General features: G+C 43.4%; 1 protein-coding gene across 6 annotated transcripts in view; it reads left to right on the forward strand.

Annotated features, from left to right (window-relative positions):
* SFMBT2 (Scm like with four mbt domains 2) overlaps positions 1-24,103 on the forward strand; it is a 222,435-nt gene that overhangs the window by 146,685 nt on the left and 51,647 nt on the right. For all 6 annotated transcript variants that reach the window (XM_026478728.4, XM_044392054.3, XM_026478726.4 and 3 more), the window contains 2 exons: positions 11,141-11,223; positions 17,105-17,231. In XM_026478728.4, coding sequence (XP_026334513.1) covers positions 11,141-11,223; positions 17,105-17,231 — 210 coding nt within the window. The remainder of the gene's footprint in view (positions 1-11,140; positions 11,224-17,104; positions 17,232-24,103) is intronic.

The following is a 24,103-nucleotide window of genomic DNA, read 5'->3' on the forward strand; positions in this document are numbered from 1 at the left end:
CCCACCCAGGGGGATCTTAGAAAACATTAAGCCTTGACTTTTGTTGTAAATCTGTTGTAAAATGGGTGCACAAAGGCTGAAAGTAAATCACTTATTCCAACACTTTGTCTCCACTATTTGGCATCTTAGTAATAGGCACCTAAACTGTTAACATGATTTAAGAAGCAAAGGTATGTTTTTCATGACTATCAAGATGCAAAGTAGTGACCTCTAATTGGTATGGTCTTCCCCTAAAGAAAAACCTCAGACACTGACTGATGAACTTACCCCAGTTTTGTAATCTGTTACATTTCAGACATACCAGAGGGGACAGAAAATAATAAATCCCCACGCCCCTGGAGGAGGTGCTGGCATTTGGCCACGTTTGGTTCAGATTTTTTTAAAAAATGAAATAAAGCATTACAGAATAGAGTAGAAGGCTGAGTCACCTCTGCCTCTGTCCCTCACACTCCACATCTGTTCCATCGGTGAATCCGTCGGTATTTTGGGGATCGGACCGTGTGTCATCACGACCACGCTGATCCAGGCCACCGTCAGATTTCTCCTGGGCTGCTGCAGTGGCCTCCTGAACTCTTGAGCGAGATGGTCAGGCTGGTGCAGTTACGACGCACGTCATGTTCAGATCGCCGTGTTAAGATGTCCCTCCTGTCCAGGGCCTGCCACCGTACTCCGTGGCAAGAGCAGGTCGCGGTCCCAGCCTACGGCTCCCACTAGTTCCCTGTCTGGCCCCATTTCCTAAGATGCCCCCCACCCCAGTCTGCCCAGACCCGCCGGCCTCCTTGTCCTCCCTGGGACATGGCACTCGGCCCCCTGAGGTCGTCTGTCCTCCTCTTTATTCAGTCTTGATGGAGGTGCCTTCCCAGGGCATCTTTCTTCGCTGTCCCGTTGAGTATCAGTTACAGATCTCTCCCCCCAACATGTGTCTTTCCTTTCCTGTGTGGCTTTGCTGCACAGATCTTTTTTAGCGTGTCAGATACAAGTAATGTGATTTTACTTCTTTGTCCTGTTTTGTATGTGTCTGTCCACTAAAGTGAAAGTCCCCGAGAGTAGGGATTTTTGTCTTGTTCTCTGCTCAATTCCGGTGGCTCGAATAGTGTTGCTGTTGGTCGTTATGTGTTGAGCGTTGGATGAATTGAAGTCCTGCCTTCATTCTGTGCTCGACCCTTCCTCTCTGGCACGTCGTCTCCACCGCCCCACCCATTCTCCCCCCAGGTAATCACCTTCCTAAACCTGGTACACGTTTACTGCCTGACTCTGAGGCTCTCATTGTTTGCTTGACAACAGAGCTTTCCGATATGCGTATCAACACCATCGTGCTACTCCTCTCTCTGTGTAACTCTCACCGGTACCATCTTGCAGATCTTTCTCCATGTCAGTGCATGTCGGTTATTTATTCATTTTGCCTGCTGTGTGAACAGACCTTAGTTCTCGAAATCCATTTCCCATTGAAAGACTTTGAAGGTCTTTCCTGTTTTCCCTGTTGTGAATGATACTCAAATGTGCATCTCTGTACACGTGCCCAAATGGGAGAGACCTCTCTGGGGATATACGCAAACGTGGGATTGCTGGAGCTCCCGTTTTGCATGCTCCTATTATGATTATGCCTTAGGCTCGAACGTTGCCATCCTGATGGCCCTGAGATGGGTCTGCTCCTTTCACTTTGGTTCCTAATTACTAGTTCAGTGGAGCGGGTCCTCGGACGCCTTTGCATTGTTGATTGTATTTTTGGCCCTTCTGTTGATTATTAGAAGTATTTTTGTTTGAATGTGAATTCTTTCTTGGCCATGCACTTCACAGTATATAATAGTCTAGACTGTGGCTTGTCGTTTTGATTCTGAACGGTATTTTATGTTTTATTGAAGTATGAAATTATAATGTAATTAATACTACCAATCTTGTCCATTATGATTTGTTTATATGTCTTGGGAAATCTTTTTTTACTGATGTTCAATGTTTTCTTTCAAAATCTCGCAGTTTCATTTTCTGTATTTAGCTCTTTAACGTACTTGGGATTAATTTTTGCATGACATGAGAAAAGAAAACAATTTTATTTTTTTGCTGAAGTTGAATGGGGTTTTCAGATTCACCCATTGTCTCAGCGTCATTAATTGGATAGTCTTGATTCCCCTTCCGAGTTGTAATGCCACCACTGGCATAACAGCAAGTCCCTTAAGGGGTGAGGACCTTCTCTGTTCTTACTCTGCTCTGTTGGTCTGTTTGTCCATCTCTGCATAGATACGTCACTTTTATTTTTATTTACTTTTATCTTTTATTTTTTATCATGATAATAAAAAATAAAAATGATTAAGGTGGTAAACGAAAATACGTCACTTTTAAAAATTGATTTTCCTTTATGTCTTGATATCCATCAGGCGAATCCCTCCACTCTTTCTCCATTTTCGAAATTGTCTGGGTTGCTTTTGGCAGGTTTTTTTTTTGTATTTTGTATTTTAGAATCAGTTTGGAAGATGCTATAAAAAAACCCACTGGATTTTAATTGACAGTGTGTTGGACTTAATTAATTTAGACACATTTATATTTATTTCATTATATTATCTTTTTATAACTTTCGGTCTTCTGCTAGAACTTTTCCTAGGTACATCGTCCTTTTGCTTGCTGTTGTGATGGTTTTTTTTTTTTTTTAATTATTATTCATTTGATTTTTTTACTGGCTGTGGCCAGTATAATGGAATGTCATGGGTTTTTGCCTGTTTATGTCTTCTCCAGCCGCCTTCCTAAGGCAGTGTGTCCCCAGAACAGTTTGTGTAAGATACGGATGCTCTGACCTTGAAGGTTTGGTAAAACTAGCTTGTGAAAACATCTGGGCTGGTGCTGTTTTAGTTTGTGCTCTGTTGACTATGAATTTATTTCCTCGAGTGGTTGTACGTTTAGTCGTAGTGACTACTTCTGTTTGAGACAATTTTGGTAATGTGTGTATATATATATATATATATATATATATATATATATATTTACAGAATTTTTTTACAGATTTACAGATAAATAAATATATATATTTACAGGTGTATATATATATATATTTACAGAATTTTTAAAAATTTTATTTATGTATTTGACAGAGCGAGAGAGACAGAGCAAGGGGAGCAGCAGAGGCAGAGGGAGAAGCAGACTCCCTGCTGAGCAGGGAGCCCGATGCGGGACTTGATCCCAGGACCCTGAGATCATGACCTGAGCCGAAGGCAGATGCTTACCCACTGAGCCACCTAGATGCCCCCAGAATTATCTCTTTTAGCTGTGGTTTCAAATTTATTATCAGAGTGTTCTGTTAGGTCAAACTTACTAATTGAATTTTTCAACCATTACATTTTCGCGCTCTATTTTTGTTTGCTCTGTAATTTTCTAGAAGGTACATCCAACTATCATGGTGAGATTGAGGATCTGTCGGCTTCTGTGTGTGTGCGTGCGTGTGCGTGCGTGTGCGTGTGCGTGCGTGCGTGTGCGTGTGTGTGCGTGTGTGTGTGTGTGTGTGTGTGTGTAAAGCATGGCAGGGCATTCAGGTCCGGGGCTGTTGGAGCTTGTGGGTGTTGACCTCCTTATCCCTAGTCTGTCAATTGTTTTAAAGCCTTTTTTGTATGACTCTCGTGTTCATTTGTTTCATTATGTGGGTTGTGATTTTCCGTTGTGAGCTAATTTTCAGGGGTGGTGGTGATTTCTGTGGGAGTTCCATAATCCTTAGAGTGAAGTACTTCTTTCCTCCTAGCTTTGTATTAGGGTCTGCCAAGGATTTTTGCAAGTCCTAGGTTTTATTGCTGTCTTTCTCTCCCCACTAGAAAGTAAGCTTTTTAAAAATCATTTTTATTCACTTCTGTATCCCCAGCACCGAAAACAGTCCTGGTACTGGAGGCGTCCCTGGATATTCAAAGAGTAAATGAACGAATGAAGGAATGAATGTCACATTAATTTCTCGGCCTTGCCATAGAGAACTGTAAAAATGTACATTTCCCCACATGTACCTCTGGCTTGGTGGAGCACGGGACTCCTCTCTTTCCCCACTTACCCAGAGCCCTGGGCCGGGAGCAGCTGTGTCTGCTCCTTCTCTCATTCAGTGAGCCAAGTCCACCTGGTCCTGTTGTCACAGACCAGGCATCTGACAGGGACTGGGCGTTTTATGATAGTCTCAGTCCCTGCTGCTCTGCTCTCTTGAGCCCATGGCTGTTTCCCACCCCGCGTGAGCTCCGGACATTCGCTGCACTGGGTGGCTCTGCCGTTGTGGCCCTCATGGATTTTTGGCATCTGGAGATTTTCTTCTCTTTTGAGCGTGGCTATGTAATTATTTTATTATTGCTGTATTTTGTTTGGCATCTGTGAGGGCCCATCTTGTTACTGGATTTGGAAGTTTATTCTCATTTCCAGCTTTCTGATTGATTCTTGAACAACAGTTCGCTTTTGATTGAGAAGAGTCGGGGGAGTAAAACTGGGTCATTTTTTTATATCTGAAAATATTTCCGATGGTTGATGTGACATCTCTCTTGTTCACTTATTCCTCCGTTTCGTTCTCAGGATTCTTACCATGGCTTTGCTGTTGGCGGCGGATACCTATGCGATGTTAGAGCCCGTATCCTGGGGACATGTCCACATCTCCTGACGTTATGTTTATGATTCAGATTAATATTTTGGGCATGCCCCCAGACAGAGAAGTGTCTTAAGTGTCATATTGTCACCTATGTGTATTACATACGTTTCAGCATTGGTTTTTATTCTAGAAGATTAGGACGTTGGAATGGCTGGGGTTTATAACTAACTTGACTTATTTGTTTCCATCCTTTTTCCTTATTTTCCATGGTTCTTTTTCCCCTGCATTATTCCATGAATGTAAAGACAGGAGAATTCAGTTGGGAATGAATGTATAAATTTTAAAGATCTGCATCAGGGAGGACTTCACCGAATGTCAGCTGAGGAAATGAGGGAGCTGGCAGACTTGGGAGGGGTGTGTGTAGCTGTTTAGCAAACAGCATGGGTGAAAAGAAGGACTTGAGTCAGTTTTGAGTGTCTTTGCCTTCTTGCCTGTGAGCCTGTATGCAGACTCATGCATGAGTGGAATTGAGGGATTGTTGGGAAGCTTGCTCAGGGGTAGACAGACTGGATCCCAGCGCTGCGTCGGCCCCGACGTCTGGGGTCTTGCTTCCTCACCTGTGTGGTGTGGACACGCATCCCACGTCTCCACCTCAGCACTGTGAACATGTTCAGAGGTGGACGTCTCCCCGTGGGGCTGCGTGTTCCTCGGTCAGTGTGGTGGGCGTCTTCCAAGCTTTCTGTCCGGGTTCTCCATGTCTCCCTCCGTCCTGGAGTTACAGTTTGCACACGGTGTGTGTGTCGTCCTCAGTACCTGCTGGATCCTCATCTTACCCTCACCGACCCAGAGGTCAGCAGCCTGGAGACTCACAGGGAAAAGTGACTTGTTTGAGAAAGTGCTACAACTTTTTAGGACTTTGTTAGTTTTGTTAAAGATTTTCTTTTAAACATTTTATTTATTTGAGAGAGAGAGAGAGGGAGGAGAGAGAGAGAGAGAGAGCACAAGCAGGGGGAGCAGCAGGCAGAGGGAGAAGCAGTCTCCCTGCTGAGCAAGGAACCCAACGCAGGGCGATCCCCGGACCCTGAGATCATGACCTGAGCCGAAGGCAGATGCTTAACCAACTGAGCCACCCAGGTGCCCCTTAGAGATTTTTTTTTTATTTATAGATTTAATAACACATTCATTCTTTAAAATTTTGAGAAGGAGAGAAGCTTCCTATCCTGAAGAAACAACTCTTGGTGTATATTCTTCCAGATTTCTATATCCCAGAATATGTAACTTTGTGTATTTATTTAATTATTTTATACACACTAATTTGGTACTTACATGCCAACATGTCTGCTACTTTAAGTGACTGGAAAATTCCATGATCTGCAGGTAAATAAATGATGTAAACACATCTGTGTTTCTGTGTATTGTTTCTCGTCTGCTTTGATGCATAAAATGTTTGCACAGCATCCTATTATTTCTGTAGGATGCTCCATAGTGGAATTACCGCTCTGTTCTCACCCCAGCTCACTCTGCCCAGCCCTGCAGTTCCCCTTTGCTGTTTCTAGAACATTCCAGACATGCTCCTGGAATTTTCCAGTTGTTGGCCCCTCCCCCTGGCCTGCCCTTGCCCCAGATGGCTACAAGCCTTCCTTCCTCAGTTCCTCGGACTTTCAGCTTTTCCTCAAGACTTTTCATCCCTCCCGCTGCCCCTTCGTTGCTTCTCTCTGTAACACTGTGATCATCTGACTTTTTATACTTATGCATTAGGTGTCGCCTCTCACTGAAATGTAGGCTTGCCTGGGTAAAGGTTTTTGTCGGGTTTTATTCACTTTTGCGTGCCTGGTACTAGAACCGTGCCTGGCAAGGAGCATGCATTAATAAGTGCTTTTAAATGACTGAATATGTGAAGGAGCAAAGGGCTAGAGTGGAGAGTAGACGCCTTCTTAACGATTTTGACACATTGCCCAATTGGCATCTGCGGTGGTTTTTTGAGTTATATGCCAACCAGAAATGCATAAAAGCACCTGTTTCCCCACAGTCTTTGCAGTGGTGGGTTCTTATTATTGTCTTTCACTTTGCCAGTCGGGTAGATGGCAAAGATGATATTTTTTTTTTTTTGCTAATGTTATTTTTGAAGATGGTACAGTTTTTTTTCATATTCACTCAGCATAGAAGAGCAGCTCTTACTCTGTGTGTCCCTTTTATTACAGAAAGATGTATTTTTTAAGTCCTTCCCCTTCCCTCCATCCTACTATGATTGTCTTAGGGTTGTCATGGTTCACTTCCTGGTGCAAAGGGCATGAGACTACCATGATTATCTGGGCGGGTTGTCATGATTCACCTCCTGGTGCAAAGGGCCATGATTATATGGGGGTGGTTGTGATGATTCACTTCTTGGCGCAAAGGTCAGGAGACCACCATGATTATATGGGGGTGGTTGTGATGATTCACTTCCTGGTGCAAAGGTCAGGAAGACCACCGTGATTATATGGGGTTTTCATGATTCACTTTCTGGTGCTGAGGAGAGTCCTAATTTCCTGTAGGAACTGGATAACATTAAGATTCTGTTAGCAAATGAGAAGCTGGAGGTTGGCTCTTGGGAGTTGGTCATGGTGTATCCCATGTGCTGAATTAGCTCTTGATTGATTGACTAGTGCCTTATCTTTTAAAATGGAGCAAAGGTGCTACACTTTCAAGTAGTTTTTATTGAAATAATTTATGATCATTATTGAAAACTTGGAAAATACAAAGAGATAGAAGAAAAAAATAACCACGAGTCCCACCATCCAAATAACTCTGTTGATATTTACCATTACTAAGTTTTCCTTACATTTCTTCTGATCTTTTTCTTTGCATACTTTTATATAAATTTGATAATTCTGCACATGCTTGAGCCGGGCAGTCTTTCCATCTAAACCTATAGCAATAATGTTTTCATATTTTTTAACAAACTATGTGCAATTTCATGCCTGTATGATTTTCCATGGACCTTGGATGAGTTTCATATCCTCTCTGATTTGGGGATGTAAAGTGGTCCCCTGTCCCCAGAATTACCGATAATGCTATTGCATCTTAATGTAGGACACTTTTTCAGTTTTTAGGATTGTTTTTAAATTGTTGTGAAATTGTTGTGTCAAAGTTCGTGAACATTTTTATTGCCAATTGTTTTCTGAAAGAATTATCCACTTGCACAACCAATAGTAATGTTTGCAAGTGGGGCTGTTTTGTGCCAATTAATTTGTATCACAAGGAAATGGGTCATCGACCTGTTCTCTTTTGGACCTGTAACAGTTGGAACTTCATTCAGAATAAACACTAATAAAAGCTTAAGTAACTCCAGTGGCCATGGTTCAACAGTCCCCTGTGGCAGCTTGTTGCAGATTTTAATAGCCCAAGGGGTTTTGATTTCCTTTTATTTTCTTTCCCCCTCTGCTATTTTCCTCCCTCCTGGGTTTAAAACATGTTTTCCTAGCTACAGTTAAGCCTCAGTACTTCTTGTTCTGTCTTTGTTGATTAATGAGTATAATTGACCCCTGTTGTCTCTATTATACAAGCCAGAGCAATTTGTTTTTATGTAGCGGTTATATTCTGAGCTGTCACAAAACTTCCTTACAAAGAGCGAGCTCATTATCAGCCTGAAGGAAAAGAATTTTAAGTGATGAAGTGAATAAAGGTCCCTAAGAGAAGGAGAGGAGAAGAAGTCTAGGCTGTTCAAATGTTCAAGGAAATGAAGAGCTCTGGGGGCAAAATCATCCATTGTTGCTTAGGTACCCAGCAAGACTTGGTTATATCTTGAAATTATTAGATTAAAAATGGCTCCCCATAGAGAGAGTCTTGAAGACTGGCTGTAGAAGGATTGAATGTAGGTCTAAGAAACCATAGAGCATGATATTGGATGGAGTGGGTTGAAGCCCATGGGATTATAGAAAGCCCAGCTAAATACCTCTGTAGGGGGAGCAGAGGTGACTTCTACATTGGAAAGTTTTATTTGACCATAAAGAATACCCAGATTTCCATGGTATATCAGAAAATGGCTTGTTATTCATTTATATACATTTTTTTCCCTATTTCCCCTCTTCCCCCATGATCTTTTTTTTTTTTTTTTTAAGATTTTATTTATGTGACAGAGAGAGACACAGCGAGAGGGGGAACACAAGCAGGGGAAGTGGGAGAGGGAGAAGCAGGCTTCCCACTGAGCGGGGAGCCTGATGCGGGGCTGGATCCCGGGACTCTGGGATCATGACCTGAGCTGAAAGCAGACGCTTAACGACTGAGCCATCCAGCTCCCCTCTTCCCCCATGATCTTGATGAGATTTTTGTCAGCTCACAAAAGTAACCAAGCAGCAGAGGTCCAGGGAAAAGACGTTGGAACGGAAAGAGATCTTGGCTTTAGCGAAGTCAGTCTGTCACAACCCTAAACAAATGGGGTCCTTCTGTTGCAAGATGCATCTTGTCTTCAGCTATTCCATGGAGAGCTTTTAGGAAGTATCTTGTTACATAGCCTCTCTTTATCTACCATGCCACACTTATCTCATAGGAGAAGAGGAAGGAATTAACCGCAGAAGGAAGGGAAAAAGTCCCAAGTAGCCACAGTAAAATAATGAATAATGGTGGCTCTGAATTATGGAATGCAACAGCTAGAAGTCCTCCCTTTGTTTTATGAATGAGGGGAGTCAGGTGCAAAAGATTCCATTTGCTTTCACCTTGTTTCACCCAGTTCCTGGTAGAGCTGGCTCTAAAATCCCAGATGTCCTCCTTTTATACGTTGCGTAGTTTTGCAGCAGTGTGAGCTGTCTTTTGGCAAATTCTTCTGTTCTTACGCATTAATGTAAAGATTTGACCCAAAACAGCTCCAGAGAAACCGTTCTCAAAGTGGAGGGTTATATTAATTGTAAAGAAACTTGGATTATCTTATTTAAAACATGTTTTATTTGTAAGTGTTCAGCAAAGAGTTGGTTTGGTCCTTTCCAGAAAACCCTGATGAGGGGGTCCCTTCCAGAAACCCCTACCAGAAATCTCCATCAGACTCTGGAGAGAGGGGTTGGGGGCAAGGGCAGGTGGAAAAACTTGCGGAATCTCTTTGAAACTCTCTAGAAATCTAGAGTACAGCATCTCAAAGCTATAAAACTTTTTGTATCCTTGTTGGAAAGATATGAGTTGATAGCCTTTATAGAATGACAGGCGTGTCTTAGGAAGAAAGAGGGGTCCTTCTGCCACTGATGGTCAGGGGGGATGGGAGGGTCAAGGGTCAGGTTCTGGGCCAGAGGACAGGTGCCTGCTTGGTTAACTCCATCCCCATCTTCTGGAAAAAAACTGGGTAAACTGAGCTTCCTTAATGAAAAGAATACTACCTTGTACTTGGAAATACAAATAGAGGTCGGAGGCAACTGGTGTATTTCTTCAGGAAGAATTTCTGGAGTCACTGCAGCTGTAGGATTTAGTAACTACAAGTCCCCATGTTAAGTGAGTCTGCAGGTGTAGAATTTACGATGATATGGGGAAGAGAAAATGGGGACTTGGCTCAAAAACTTACTTAAGAACTCCCTTGTGGGTTTATTTTCCATACACATAAACTCATCAAGAGAGAACACGCAAGTGAAGGTTACGGTGACATTTTACTCAGTTTCCGTTTATCCCAATTGGTACTACTCTCGTCGCTTTCACTGCTATCTTTTGTTCACGGGAAATGCAAATGACACTCACAGGAAGAGGTGTTTTGCTAGCCAGGTTAAACCGTATACCCAATGCCGTGCTTATTTTATGATTTGGAACTGTTTTCTCTTCCCATGACCTTCCCAAGACCTTCTCCCATGTCTTGTCATGGTGGTCATGACGGATATACTCTAATTGTGCCCCTCCTGCCACGTGAAATGAATAAAGAAAGGAAAAAAAACCCACTTTGGTAAGATCTGTAATTTCATTAAGTTTAGTAGGTGGGAATAGCTATTTCTCGAACTCCTCCCTCTGTGTCTCCGATGTGCCCCCAGAGCCTCACCCGGAGAGGCCCGTCTTTGCCGATTCTCACTTCCCTTCCTCCTTCGCCATGCAATTCTCAGGGTTGCGTGCTTTTCCAGGCTTTCTCACGAAAACCTCAACTCCTTGTTTGCTATTTGTTCTACCTTCTGTTAACTCTTTAAAAAACCATCCCTCCGAGGTGGTGTTTTTCAATAAAGTCTCATGGTTTCCACGAAGATACCGGAAAGCAAGTTGACGTGAACTCAGGATTTACGTGGAGGGAGATATTCTTGTATTGTTTCTGCAAAATGCATTGTACGGATGTGTGGTGTATAACAGCCTGTCTCATCTGTTCTCCCCCAAAGCAGATCTACCCCCACCCCCGGCATGTGCTGATGTGGGTAAAGTCCATCCCTCCCCTGGTTTCAGGCCCCACGTATGATCATGATGGTATACAGTATCTGAATTTAGAACTTTACGTTTTCCCACGTGTTCCTCAGAACATCTGACATGCTGTCCGGAATAGGGGAGGACTTCACCCTTTGGGGCCCTATACTTGGACCTCCTATTATTTTAATGAGTGACACACTCTAAAGCTGTTGATTTGGTCTGAGCTTTTGCCTGATGAACGCTGTGTTGTCTGTGTTTCGTCCTGTACAGGTTACTCTGGCCAGGACTTCGACTGGGCCGATTATCACAAGCTGCACGGAACAGAAGAAGCACCTCCCTTCTGCTTCAGAAATGTAAGCAGCTTGTTTCTTGCTACTCCTGTTATCCTCAGTGCCCTTCGCCATACATTTTGGAAGTTGCTTTCTATTCCTGAGCAAGAGTAGAGTGCTGCCGTGTACCACAGGATCGTAAAGCTTTTGTAGTTTTGGAAAGTCCTCATTCAGGTTGTGTATCTGGGTGACTCTGGGCCGTGGTGACAGATCCACCGCTAATTGTACGGTGGTTCCAGATAAGGTCAGCCGTCACTTACAGAAGGGTCCAGGGTGTTCCTGATGAGTGCCTCAGCCTCCGGTGAGCCTTTGGCTTCCTCCTCCAAATCTAGTAAGCAGGTAAGGAAAGAGATGAAGGAGAAGCTAGTCTTACTTCTAAACACTGTGGCTGTGGTATAGACATGTTCCTCCATTCACCCTCCATTGGTGAGAACCAGTCCCTCGGCCGCACCTGCCACGGATGAGGCTAGGAAACGTGCCGTGGCCGAGTGACTTTTTGCATCCATGAGTCCATACCTTAGAGAAAGGAGGACACGTTCGGGCGGCACCTTGGGCCAAATTTACATGTGCACTTGCTGTGTGGAGTATACTGTTGATAAGCCCATTGATAGGAGATGCTCTGCTCTAGAGGTAGATTCTCAGTATATGATCATCAGCGTCTTTTCCTGGTTACTTCAGTAAGATGCTAGTCCGACCGTTCTCCTTCTTGCTTGCTTTAAGCCACGTCCTGGTTCAACTCGAGCTGTTGGCGTGATGGCACATAAATAGCAATGTATGCGTCTGTGTGTGTGTGTGTTCACACGTGTGTACTTGTTTAGTTGTAGGAGTTGGTTGTAAAAAGTAGCTTATAAATTATTCATGGAAATTTTATCAACCCTAGGAACTACGAAAAGGTATCTGGATTATTATTTCTGTTTTAAGAATGAGGCGTAAATATATAGCCTAGTGTGTTAGACATGCGTTTAGTTACGAAAGTTAATTCTTTATGCTAGAAAAAAAAAAAGACTCAGTCCTCTGATTAGGGACTGCGGATACTACAGTGCAGAGAGCTCCCAAATCAGAGACTTTTTCTGGACATGTGCTCCTAGAGCTGCCGATTCCTTGCCTACCCCCCTATAATTTGTACCGTGGGGCTAACAGCATACGAGAACTGAGAGGCAGAGGGGCTGGCTTCATAGAGAAGCTCAATAGTGAGCATAAGTCAGAGGCAGATTTCGAAGAATGAAGTAGGTTGATCAGCAGGCCAGCTTGTACTTACGCACGTGGAAACCCATCAGCGGCCGAGTTGGAAACCAGGGCTCCTGAAATGACCAAAGGGACTCTCTCCTGGCTGACCTGGCATTTGCACAAAGGTGTTTCTTCTGCAGCCTGGAAAGATCTGTGTGGTGAGTTGAGGTGGTAGGACGGGGTTGCTGGGTAGGCATGCCACCGTGAGGATAACCGCGGGTCAGCTCCCGGGCCTTATCAAGTCCCAGTGCGTCTCACTAGACTTTTACCATAGTGACATCACTTGTCACAGAGTCCTGGCCTTGTTGCCTTTCACTTAGGGTCATGGAAATACTTACACATCCCCAAACCGCTCTGGAGTTGTGCTTTTTACCTGACAAAAGAAATATTCCTTCCCTGCCTCTCCAGTCTTGGCGAGGAAAATCCTGATGTGTCCCCTAGTTTTGTAGGTAGAGAGTTGTTTCTTCTGTGACAACACAGTTCCACTGCAGCTTCTTTCCATCCGTCCTCTGCTCTCGTTCTGCCAGCAGCAGGCCATGTGCAATTTAATCGTGGAGCAAGTAGCCACATCCCCAGGTGGCCTCTGAGCTTTCGGGATTTAGCTACCAAGATGAAATCTCTTTTAATGACTACGCTGGCGTATTCATTAGGAATGCACTTGTTACAAATATGCCCGCTTTGTTTCGGGCCCTCCGTTTATTTAATCGACAGGATTGTTATCTGCCTGTTGGCATATGCATTGCATTACTGGTACTTTGCTGAATTTTGTTAGCTTGCCACAAGTGCTCTTTAATGGAATGCTTATTAGGAATTCATTTTTTAATCACACATCTTGTGTGTACTAGAGGAGAGGTGCTGTGGAAGTGGATTTCCCTGGGGATGTTTAACAATCAGAGGCAGTGCCGAAATGGATTGACACAGCCAAATGCTTAGTAAAATAAACTCACAGGTAACAGTTTTGCTATTGATCTTTATAAATTACCCTCAAGCAGTGAGTTGAAACGAAAATAGGTTATGCGGTTGTAGCTGTCCCTTATTAAGTAGGATAAAATGCATTTTAACTTACTTAGAGGCTTTTCAGGCAGCCTATCGAGTCATATTATCAAAAAGAAGCTCAATACATAATATGCGTGGATGAAGCAGGATGACTTGCAGAAAAATAGCCCACCTAGAATTTCTGTGTTTCGTATTTCCAAAGTAACATAAAGGAAAATGCAAATTGCTTTCTCAAAATATGCTGGATAATTCTGTTCTGGTTACATAAAGATATAATTGCATTTGCAACTTAACCTGTATAAAAAGAGGTGTGAATGTGAATAACCTTGGTTTCCTCCCATGGGTCACATAAGGACGTAATCTTTGTTACTTACAGGAACCTGTCAAAATAGATATATACAGTATTGTAATGTCTGATTGAAATTTATAGTAGTGGATGATTTTGGAAATTTTATTTTTATTTAAAAATAATGCTAGGAGGGAGTTTTGTTTTGAGTATTGGCTGAGCTCATGTGAATTGACCCTCTGGCAAATAGCAACTCTAGACTCTGGACAGGATACCAAAACAACTACTTTGGGTATGTGAGCAGACCTGGAGGGGAGCAGGTGCTTGGAAGGAATATTATGGGGTGATTGTGTGATTTTTTTTTCAGACTTTTTTGATGGTTGACAACGTATGAGATGACAAAACCAGTAATATAAAAATCACAGTCTTTCTGGCCTGATGAACCAGACAAGAGAATTTGAGCAACCACAACTGTTGGAAAGTGAGAGGAGTCTCAGATAGGGAAGAGCCAGAAGAGGGAACCACAGATGCTATGTATAAACTTTCCTTAAATCTTTGACCCACGGATTGTGTATTTTCCAGGCAAACTCCAGGCAGCCTAGTTAAGGACGAAAGACTGAGCTGAGGTTTGAGCTCCTTCTCAGGAGACGGAGTGTGTAGTTTGAGTCCAAACAAGTTAATTGCTTGCTAAAACAGAAAATCAACACTCTTGGGAAGAACATAACACAATCCAGAGTCTCTACTACATAACATTGAAAACATCCAGATTTCAGAGTTGGTTAGCACATGAAGAAATAGGAAAATTCTCAGTAGAAAAGATAATCAACAGAGACCAAACCCAACGTGACCCAGATGTCGGAGTTGGCAGACACGTATTTTAAAGCTCCCATTAAAACTAAGCTCGGTGCAAAGCAGTGATTCCCAAAGGGCGGTCCTTAGGCCAGCAGCTCCAGCATCACCTGGGAACTTGTTGGGAATACAAATTCTGTGGCCTTACCTCAAATCAAATGAATCACAAACTTGTAGGTAAGGCCCAGCAGTCTATTTTTAAAAGGTTCTCCAGGTGATTCAGATGTACCCTAACATTTGAGAAGGAAAATATGAATGAGAAGGTAGTAAGTGTCAGAAGAGAAGTAGAAAGTGTGAAAAAGAGAAATTCTAGGACTGAAAAATATAATACCTAAAATAAGCAAATTTGTCAGAAGGGCTTCCTAGCAGAATGGAGGTGACGGGAAAGAGTTTATGATTTTGAGGATAGACATGATCCCATCTGAAGAACCGAGAGAAAAAGAAGATTGGGTGTGGGGAATAAGAATAGAATCTCAGGGACCTGAGGGACAATATCACGTGTAATTGGACACCCAGAAGAAATGGCCACAGAGACAGAAGAAAAAATATATGAAGAAACAATGGCCAGAAGTTCCCAAAGTAGCTGAAAGTACTAAATGTACAAATTCAGGAATCTCTGTGGGCCCTAAGTAGCATAAATATGAAGAAACCCAACATTGTCAAATTGCTGATAACCAGACGTAAAGGGAAAAATCTTGAAAGCATCCAGAGAAAAAATGGTAGATCCCAAATAGAGGAACAACAACTTGAATGACCGCGAACTTTGCATCAGAGACAAGGGGCGCTAGAAGACAGCGAACCAATGTGTGTGGAGTACTGAAAAAATTTTTAAAGCACCAAAGCTAATGCTTCCTGAATGAAGAGAGAAAGACACTTCACCAAGGAAGATAGACAAATGACAAATGTGTGAAAAAATGCTCGACATTGTTAGCAGTAGGGAAAATGCAAGTTGAAGCCACAATTAGCGAGCACTGGACACCTATTTGGAATGGTTAAAATTGGAAAACGCGCCAATACCAATTGCTGGCGAGAATGTTTAGCCCCTGGAATGCCATATGCTGCTGATGGGAATGCAACATGATCTATGGAATCTAATTTGGTGGTTTCCTAGGAAGTTAAACATACATTTACCACGCAGTCCAGCTATTCCATTTCTGGAGAAATGAAAGCTGCATTATAGGCTGCATTGTAGTCCCCCAAATGCATGCAATGGAAGTCCTAACCCGTAGTACCTCACAATGTAACTGTATTTGAAGTTAGAGTTTTCAAAGAGATAGTTAAGGTAACGTGAGGCCATATGGGGGAGACTTAATCCAGTATGACTGGTGTCCAGAGGAGAAGTGGTAATTACGACACAGACTGTGTACATGGAGGAAAGACCGTTTGGAGACAGAGAGAGAAGGCGGCTGTCCCCTAGCCAAGGAGAGCATCCTCAGAAGAAACCAGCCCTACTGACACCTTGGTCTCAGACTTCTGGCCTCTGGAACTGCTAGACAAATTTTTATTGTTAAAGCCACCCAGTGTGTGGTATTTTGTTATTAGATTCCAAGCAGACTAACATACTCTGTTCACACAAAAACTTGGGGTTAAATGCTTATAGAGGCTTTATTCACAATCACCAGAAATTGGAAACAGCTTGAATGTCCAACTGGTAAATGGATGGATTGTGGCACATCTACAGAAACTACTTAGCAGTAAAACAGAACGAACTACCTGTTTGTGCAGTAGCATGGATGAATCCCAAATGCATTTTGCTTCAGTGGAAGAAGCAAGACTGCACTGTCTGGGAGGGATTGATCACCAAAGGGCCAGTGCAACGGCGTTTTGGAGATGAAGGGACTGCTCTGTGTGCTCATTGAGGTTTTAGCCTCATGACTATATGCGTTTATCTAACAGCCAACCTTTAGGGAACAGGGCACCAAAAAGAGTGAATGTTCCTATGTGTAAATTTTTAAAAAGTGAATTTAGAAATTAAATAAAAGCCAAAAGCCACAAACGTAAAATAAAGACAATTTCAGATAAAACTATGGGAATTTGCCACCAGCAGACCTGCACTATACACAGTGCTAAAGAATGTTCTTCAGGCTGAAGGAAATGATGCCAGATGGAGACTCAGGCCGTCTCCTCACAGCCACGCATACGCCCAGGCGTGATGCGAGTGAGGAATACAGGGAAGGAAGAAGAAACGATGTGCACCGCAGTGACTGCATAGAAGTAAGGACGCATATGCGACTGGGAAGAGAACGTAGCCACCCTCTCCTTCAACAGATATTAGGAGGCACCTGCTGTGTGCCAGCAGACCTCTAATTCTGGGATGCAAATGAGGTCATGGTTCTTTAAACGAATGGCGGGAAAGCCGGTTTGTCAGATGGATGGGCTCTGTGTGCGCGTGCGCATGCTTGCGCGTGCGTCCCCGTATGCACATGCGCGGGCCGTGGTGCGCATGCGCAGGCCGTGGTGCGCCTCCCCGCTTCGCCAGCGGGCCGCTCTCTTGCTGCCTCTGCTGCGGTCTTCGCTGGCTCAGTGTCCGTTCTCTCTCTCTTTCAGACATCATTCAGTCGGGGTTTCACAAAGAACATGAAGCTTGAAGCCGTCAACCCCAGGAATCCAGGCGAGCTCTGCGTGGCATCTGTTGTCAGTGTGAAGGGGAGGCTGATGTGGCTTCACCTGGAAGGTACGCTGGCTTCCAGCCGTCCTGGAGAGCTTAGGGTCCATCAGGAAGTGGCAGGGTGCACATGGTACTTCTCCGAAGTACCCCCTGCCGCTTTCCTTCCATTTAAACAGATCTTAAATTATTCAGTGTTCTTGAATAAGTGAAACTAATCAGATAGAAATTTGTTCAGAGGCTCTCATCTTAACTAATAATTTCATGAAATGAGATACTGGTGTGATAATTATGTTTGGAACATGGTAGTCTTTTTACATCTATGATTATAAAAGCTAATGTCACAATTAAATTAATATGAGTCACTAAAACTGGTATTTGAGGTCTTGGTTATTATGAGGATACAATTATATATTTGCATTTTAATGTGACTAATACCCTTTACTTTGGATTTTTCCATAGATGTTTGATTTTACCTTGAAATAGTCACTGGAGGTGATTTTCTCCCCAAATATATAATACACAAGATTTGTTTGTTTACTGGTGTTTAAACTGTTCTTTATAGCTACTTTTTTTTAATGATTGTGCAGATAATTCAGATAACATTATACTTTATAAGTGGAACCATGATCAGATTTTCGATTGCGATGGAACACTGTATTTTTTATATATTTTCAGTGAGAAGGAATTAAGATAAGTCTGATCTGTAGGATTTTCCCATTTTTTCCATGATCTAAATTTTGGGGGTTTGTTAGTTTTTTATTTTCATGACATTCATTAATTATTTTAAATATACATGAAAAAACAAGACTAGTTACAAATAATAAAGTTAGCTCTCTTGGCGTGTATGTTAGCCATCATGGCATGCTTGCTCCTACCGCCATTGGAATGGAAAGTTTGCAAGGTCATAGAAGTGGTGCTAATCTCGTCATCCTGTCTCATTAGTAAGCAAGTCTAAGAAGCTTCGGAAATTCTGAGGCTGATGATCTCGGCCTCATAAATGTTGTAGTCCAAGTGAGTGGGAAGGGTGGAGAATAGTGATTGTAGGTGAACATTATCTGTGTCATTAAGTCCTAGAAAAATAGCTTAAAATGTTACTGGGGTTTAGGATTTCACAATCAACGTGAAATAAAAGGAAATTCTCAAAAAGTTAATTGTTTGAGGAATTTTCAAGTAAAATGGCCTCTAGCGGGAATTAGCCAAAAAAGTAGACATAGGCATGATGGTGATATTTCTGCAGCCACGGGAATAGAACATGACCTTATTTTCACTACTACATGTGAAGGTGAGTCAGGTGCACTTGGAAAAAATAAGAGTCGTCCTGTGATTTCAAATCCCTACATTAAACCTGCTGCCTAATGCTGTGCTAAGCCATACCGTGAGATCAGGGTCTTGCTTGGCATTATTAATTTGAAAACAAAAATGGTAGAGTTCAAAGCCCATGTTTCATCATGATTTAGCACATTACCGTTAAAGTTCTTCGGCAGTTGTTATTTATTTAAGCAGTTTATACTTCCAGAGTGCTTTACAGCTGTTAATTACCTAACACAGACAACAGCAAAAGAGTCCTGATTTTTATAGATGGAGAAACGAAGCTAGCTAAGCCGTGAAGACAGGCCTCGGGTCAGTTTCCTTGTGCTTGACACCTTCGTTGGTTAATTCATCAGACCCCACAGCTTCCCAATTCTTAAAAAGAATGAAGAGCAGCAATATTTAGCGTATATTTAACATTTTTGACGGCCTTCGCTCCTTGGATATAAATTTTTCTGGTTTTCTTTGGATATAAATTTCTGTTTTTATAGCAAAGAAATGTAAGGTAGCTCACATTAACTCTTAATTCTCCAGAGTGCTTTCTTACCCTGTAGCAGTGAAATCAGCATTAGGGAGCAGATCAGAAAATAGATTGTCCATTTTTTTCCAGACCTTACACACTTTAAAAAAAAATTAACATTTTGTAGCATATTATCTACCTGGAATCCATGGTCAAAGTCATGTGTTTGATCAAAAAAGTAAAGTCCCATTTTGTCTCTTTGTTCTTGCTTGAATTTTGGGGTTTGTGGGTTTTGTTCTGTTTGGGACCTTCCTGAATATTACTTTTAAAGTCACAATGAGCTTAGTGGCACTAATTTCTCATTGTTTCACAGTTTTATGTATATAGTGTTTTCTGTCCTCAGTCCTGGGAATAAATGCTAGAGGTTGGCCATGGTCACTTTGTGGCTGTTAAATCATTTTTATGATGTTGGTGATTCTGATTGTAGACCCATTTGTAAACTTGACACTGTAAATGCAGAAAGTACTTCATAACAATTTATTAGTTATTTTTATGCATTAAATTGATCTGAAGTATTTTTAACACATGGCCAGTTGACCACTTTGAGGTAATTAAAATGATCATTTTTAATCTAGTTGACTTCTCTTGAAGTCAGTTCTTTAAGTATCTATGAAAGAGCTAATATCGAAGAGTGGGCAATGAATGAAATATATGAGATTGAGGTGGTATTATTTTAGATGTATATTTGAAAAGAAATGCAAGCTCTCACAGATCGCTGATGGTTAGCAAGCAATTTATAAAGATGGGGTTTTTGTGTTTTCTCTCCTGTGTTAATACTCTGCTCGAGGTGGTTATAGCTACAATTACAGGCATTAGCTGTGTAGTAGGAGTTGCTCTCAGTGGTAATGCCTCCAGCATGACAGCCGTGCATCCCCACATGCCACATCACTTTACGTGCCTTTCAGATCATTGTCTCCGGAGATAGGGTGTGGGTCTTCCGCCGATCCTCCATTCCCTTCCACCTGTCCTCACGGCGCCCCCGCTCCCTTCCACCCGTCCTCATGGTACTTCTGCTCCCTTCCTAAGAGGGCTTAGATCTTTGCCTTCCTTGGCTTCTCTTATCCCCGTTATTAATGTTTTCCTCCTGTTCAGAAGAGATGGGATAAGCTCCATATTCATGAATATATTGCTTTTAGTCTTTTGGCTGAGGCAGAAATTCCTTTTATGCCATTTATGCCTTTTATGTGACCAGGAGGCTTCATTTCTGCAAAGTTATTTAACTCTTTTAGGTGATGCCACTACAGAAATTTTTGAAGAGAGCTATGGAAGGGGACACCAAAACCCGGTTTTGCCATTGGGAGTCTGTTACACGTGAAAACGGGCAGGGGACTCTCAGCTGGTGCTCTTGTGATTAGAGTGTAGGGAGGGAATGATGCCCTATAGGAGTTCTTAACCCACTGCTTTCAGTTCCGTTTGTAATAAAAATAAACACACAGAGGACCAAAAAACAAAAACGACCCAGAATCCTCAGGTCTGCGGAGAAGTATCAAAATCTTTTTATTTTTTTTTTTAAGATTTATTTATTTATTAAATAAATTTGAGAGAGAGAGAAAGACAATGAGCAGGAGGGGCAGAGGTAGAGGGAGAATCTCAAGCAGATACCCTGCCGAGCGGAGAGCCGTTGTGGGGCTCGATCTCACGATCCTGGGATCAGGGCCTGAACCGAAACCAAGAGTCGGCTGCTTAACTGACTGCACCACCCAGGCACCCCGAGAAGTATCAAAATGTTAAGAACAGGGAGCTTCAGTCATATCCAAATTAGGTTATTACCAACGTCTCCTGATCTTTATTTTTTGCTGCCCTCCGAAATGAAATCTAGAGAAAATAAAAACTTTCTGCACTGAGTCCTGGAGAAACATCGTATGTCAGTGTCAGTCTGTGAGTCTGTGCCGTGTACAGCTTTGGGCAGAAGCTTCCTAGAGTTTAGGAATCCCATCCTATCACTGTGAGCTTCACATCTCACATCGACAAACACAGAACATTCAGGGCTGCGTGTCAGTGCTCCCAGATTTCCGCTGATGAGAGCTGTCAGGAACAGCCTGCAGACCCTCGAAGCCTGAGCCTCGTGTAGAATTTCAGCAGAGGTATTTAAACACAAAAGGCAGCGACAGTTCAAGGACGGGTGTGAGCTCTCCTTCTCCCCTCTTGAGAAATGCACATATTTCGGAATGGTCCAGGGACATTTCCTGATTTATCTGATTTTCTCTTGGCATCCGGGTTGTTAGGAGTGGAAACGGGAAGGTGTAGACCCTTCACATTGGGTGCATGGACTTTCCACATGAGCCTATTTGCTGCTCTTGTGTTTCCCTGTAGCCATGCTTCTGACTCTAAGTCTCTCTGCTTTGTGTTTTCTAGAGAGTAAACCCCCAGCTGCCTGCCGGGGGGAGGCATCACCTGGCTGTGCACAATCAGCAAGGGGATTAGTGGTCTAACCGCTTCTTAGGGAAACTTAGGATCACCCGCCCCTCCTCTATTCCAGCCCAACCATCCTTTGCCTCTCCAAGGCTCCTAGTCTGTCCGCTCCCCAACTGCATAGGGCCCAGAGGCTGGACTGGCTTGCTTCTTGCCTTCCTTGTCCTCTCGCTTTGTAGAGATCTGATGAGTGAATGAATGAGCATGTGAGCAAATCAATGAATGAATGAGATAGCATGCTAAGTAAGGTTAATGAGGTTTCTCGCTTGAGCCCCACATAGCAAAATTGATTCTATGAGGCATAGGGATGAGGGCCCAAACCAGGGGGGCATGAAGATGTATTTAGTGGAAGGCTTAGGTAGTTCCTGTACCAGATTCCTGGAAAATTCAATCTGTTTTGGACCAAGTGATCTTACTAGAACTGAGAGTATGTTGAAATTCCTAGAATGGTCCCAGTTCCACAACAGATTTTTGCATTTGTGATGAGACAGGCCCCTTGAGACTCTGACGAATGCTGTGGACATTCAGGAAGATGCAGTTACACACATATACAGTTTTTGATGCAGCTTCAGACCATCCATGGACCGTCTCAAAACAATTCTTGGATGGACCTCCTTGGAATTCATGGACCCTAGATCGGAACCCCTGCGGGAGACGTTCTCAGGATATATTAATAGATGTGAGTTCTGTGTTGTCTACTGTGTGGCTTTGAGCCATGGATGGCTCCTTTGTTTTAAATCCAATTAAATTATAATTTCAGTTCCTCAGTTGTGCAGTCTGCAGCCTGGCGTTCACTAGTCACGTGAGGCTAGATGCCTCTGTTTTGGACAGCACCGTTTTAGATGCTCTGCTCGAGTGAGAAGTGAGCTCCTTAGGCCTGTCGAGGCTCAGAACTTGGATTTTCTTGGGGTGTAGGGGCAGTAAAATGCAGTCTACTCTGATAAGTAGCTCAATGCCAGGCTGTACATTTCATATATTATCCAGGGGAAATGAGATTTTAGGTTTCAGAGAACTTAGAAAGTAGAGGGAGAGTCTGTCTGCTCCAGGGTCGGCCAAGAAGCACAGTAAGTGTTTCGAGCAGGACGGGATTGTGCCAGGAAACAAGATGCCTCTATGATCGTTAAGAAGGCTCTTCATTTCAAGGGCACGTTGGCCTCTCAAGGGCAGGAAGCTTAAACCACTGGCCTGCCATTGGCTTCAACTACAAAGTGTGAGGATACAGTGGCACCACTGCAGCGTCTCTAGTGACCCTTGAAGCTTAAGAACAGAAATGGAAGTATCGAGTCCATTTGCTACACCCTTCAGGGCCTTGCTTGCTGGCGGCAATAACTGAGGAAGATCACCCTGCCTCATGCTGTCCTCCCATCTCCCATGGGTAGAAAACCACCGGTGGAGCCTGCTTTGTCCCTGGGATCTATCGTGCAGGAGTTTTGTTTTTCAGATCTTCGTCCCCTGTTGGCAGAGAGGAAGGTGGGAATTGGCGCCGAGAGCCTATCAGCCATAACCAGGATTCCCTTTCTCTGCCTTGTCATAAAAGAAAACCTGGTTTTGTGGCAAATAGAATATACAAGATCTTAGATCACATAATGACACGATGGAGGCGTATTCTTTTCATGGAGGTAGCTGGTAAAGCGTTTATCACTTTTAAACAAAGTGACGATGCAAGACACACCGTGTTCACTCTGCTCACATTTGGGCAAGCATCCGTGCATCCGAGCATCCGTGGGGAGATGGTGCATTTGCTCAGACGACTGCACCCCTGCAACTCGTGATTACACTCCTGCCTTCCGTCCTCCTCACACTCCTGTTTTGTGTTCCTCTTGATATATATTCTCCATCTCTGGCTTTGGTTGGTTGTTTTTGGTTTTTTTTACTTATGATGCTTTTTCTACATAAGTTTCCCCACAGTCACTGATAATTCCCCATCAGTAGGTTGTCCCCATCTCTTCTCCTGTTTGCAGCGTTTGACCTACATCGTCCCCTCTTTCAAAGCCTTTCCTCCATCTTTTCCAGAATACTGGGCCAGGCAGGTTTCTCCTCCCCACGGACTCTTGCTTCAGTGAGCGTTCTTGGCTTTACTTCGTTCAGCCTCCCTTACATGTAAAGGTCAGAGCTCTTCCACGTGCTTTTCTTTGCCTGTGCAATCTCGTGTCTCTGTGGCTTCGGCAGCAGTGCTGTGCCGACAACTCCAGCACTCACAGCAGACCCGCCCACAGCTCCCAGTTTTAGCTACGAGCAATGCATCCCCATGTGGACGCCAGCGTCCCCCACCCAGACGTCACTGTTGTTACCCTGATGTTTGCTCTGCTCAAGTTTCCCCTTTGACCCACGCGAGAAACCAGGAGACTGTCCAAGCCAGCACACGGCCACTCATGGCCCACCGCCATGACTGGGCGTCCCCTCAGCGCCCACTGCCCCTGCCCGGCTCAGTCTTCGAGTCTCACGGCCCCACTCTGGCTCAGGTCTTCATCCCCTCCTCCTACAGTTGTTCCCTGGTGCTCCGCCACCTTCATGGGAGCCTGAAGAGTTTGCTTCGTAAAATCACAGCCATTGTCTTCCTTCTCATTCTCAGTCCATCCGAATGTCTCCTGGAGTCAAGACTCCTATTCCACCACGTGGATTCGGCAGCCCCCTCCTGACAATACGTCTGCTTCCTAGATGTGTGATCTTGAGTACTTAGAGTTTAAAACCTTTTTTC

This window comes from Ursus arctos, unplaced genomic scaffold, assembly GCF_023065955.2.
Source record: "Ursus arctos isolate Adak ecotype North America unplaced genomic scaffold, UrsArc2.0 scaffold_30, whole genome shotgun sequence".
Taxonomy (NCBI): domain Eukaryota; kingdom Metazoa; phylum Chordata; class Mammalia; order Carnivora; family Ursidae; genus Ursus; species Ursus arctos.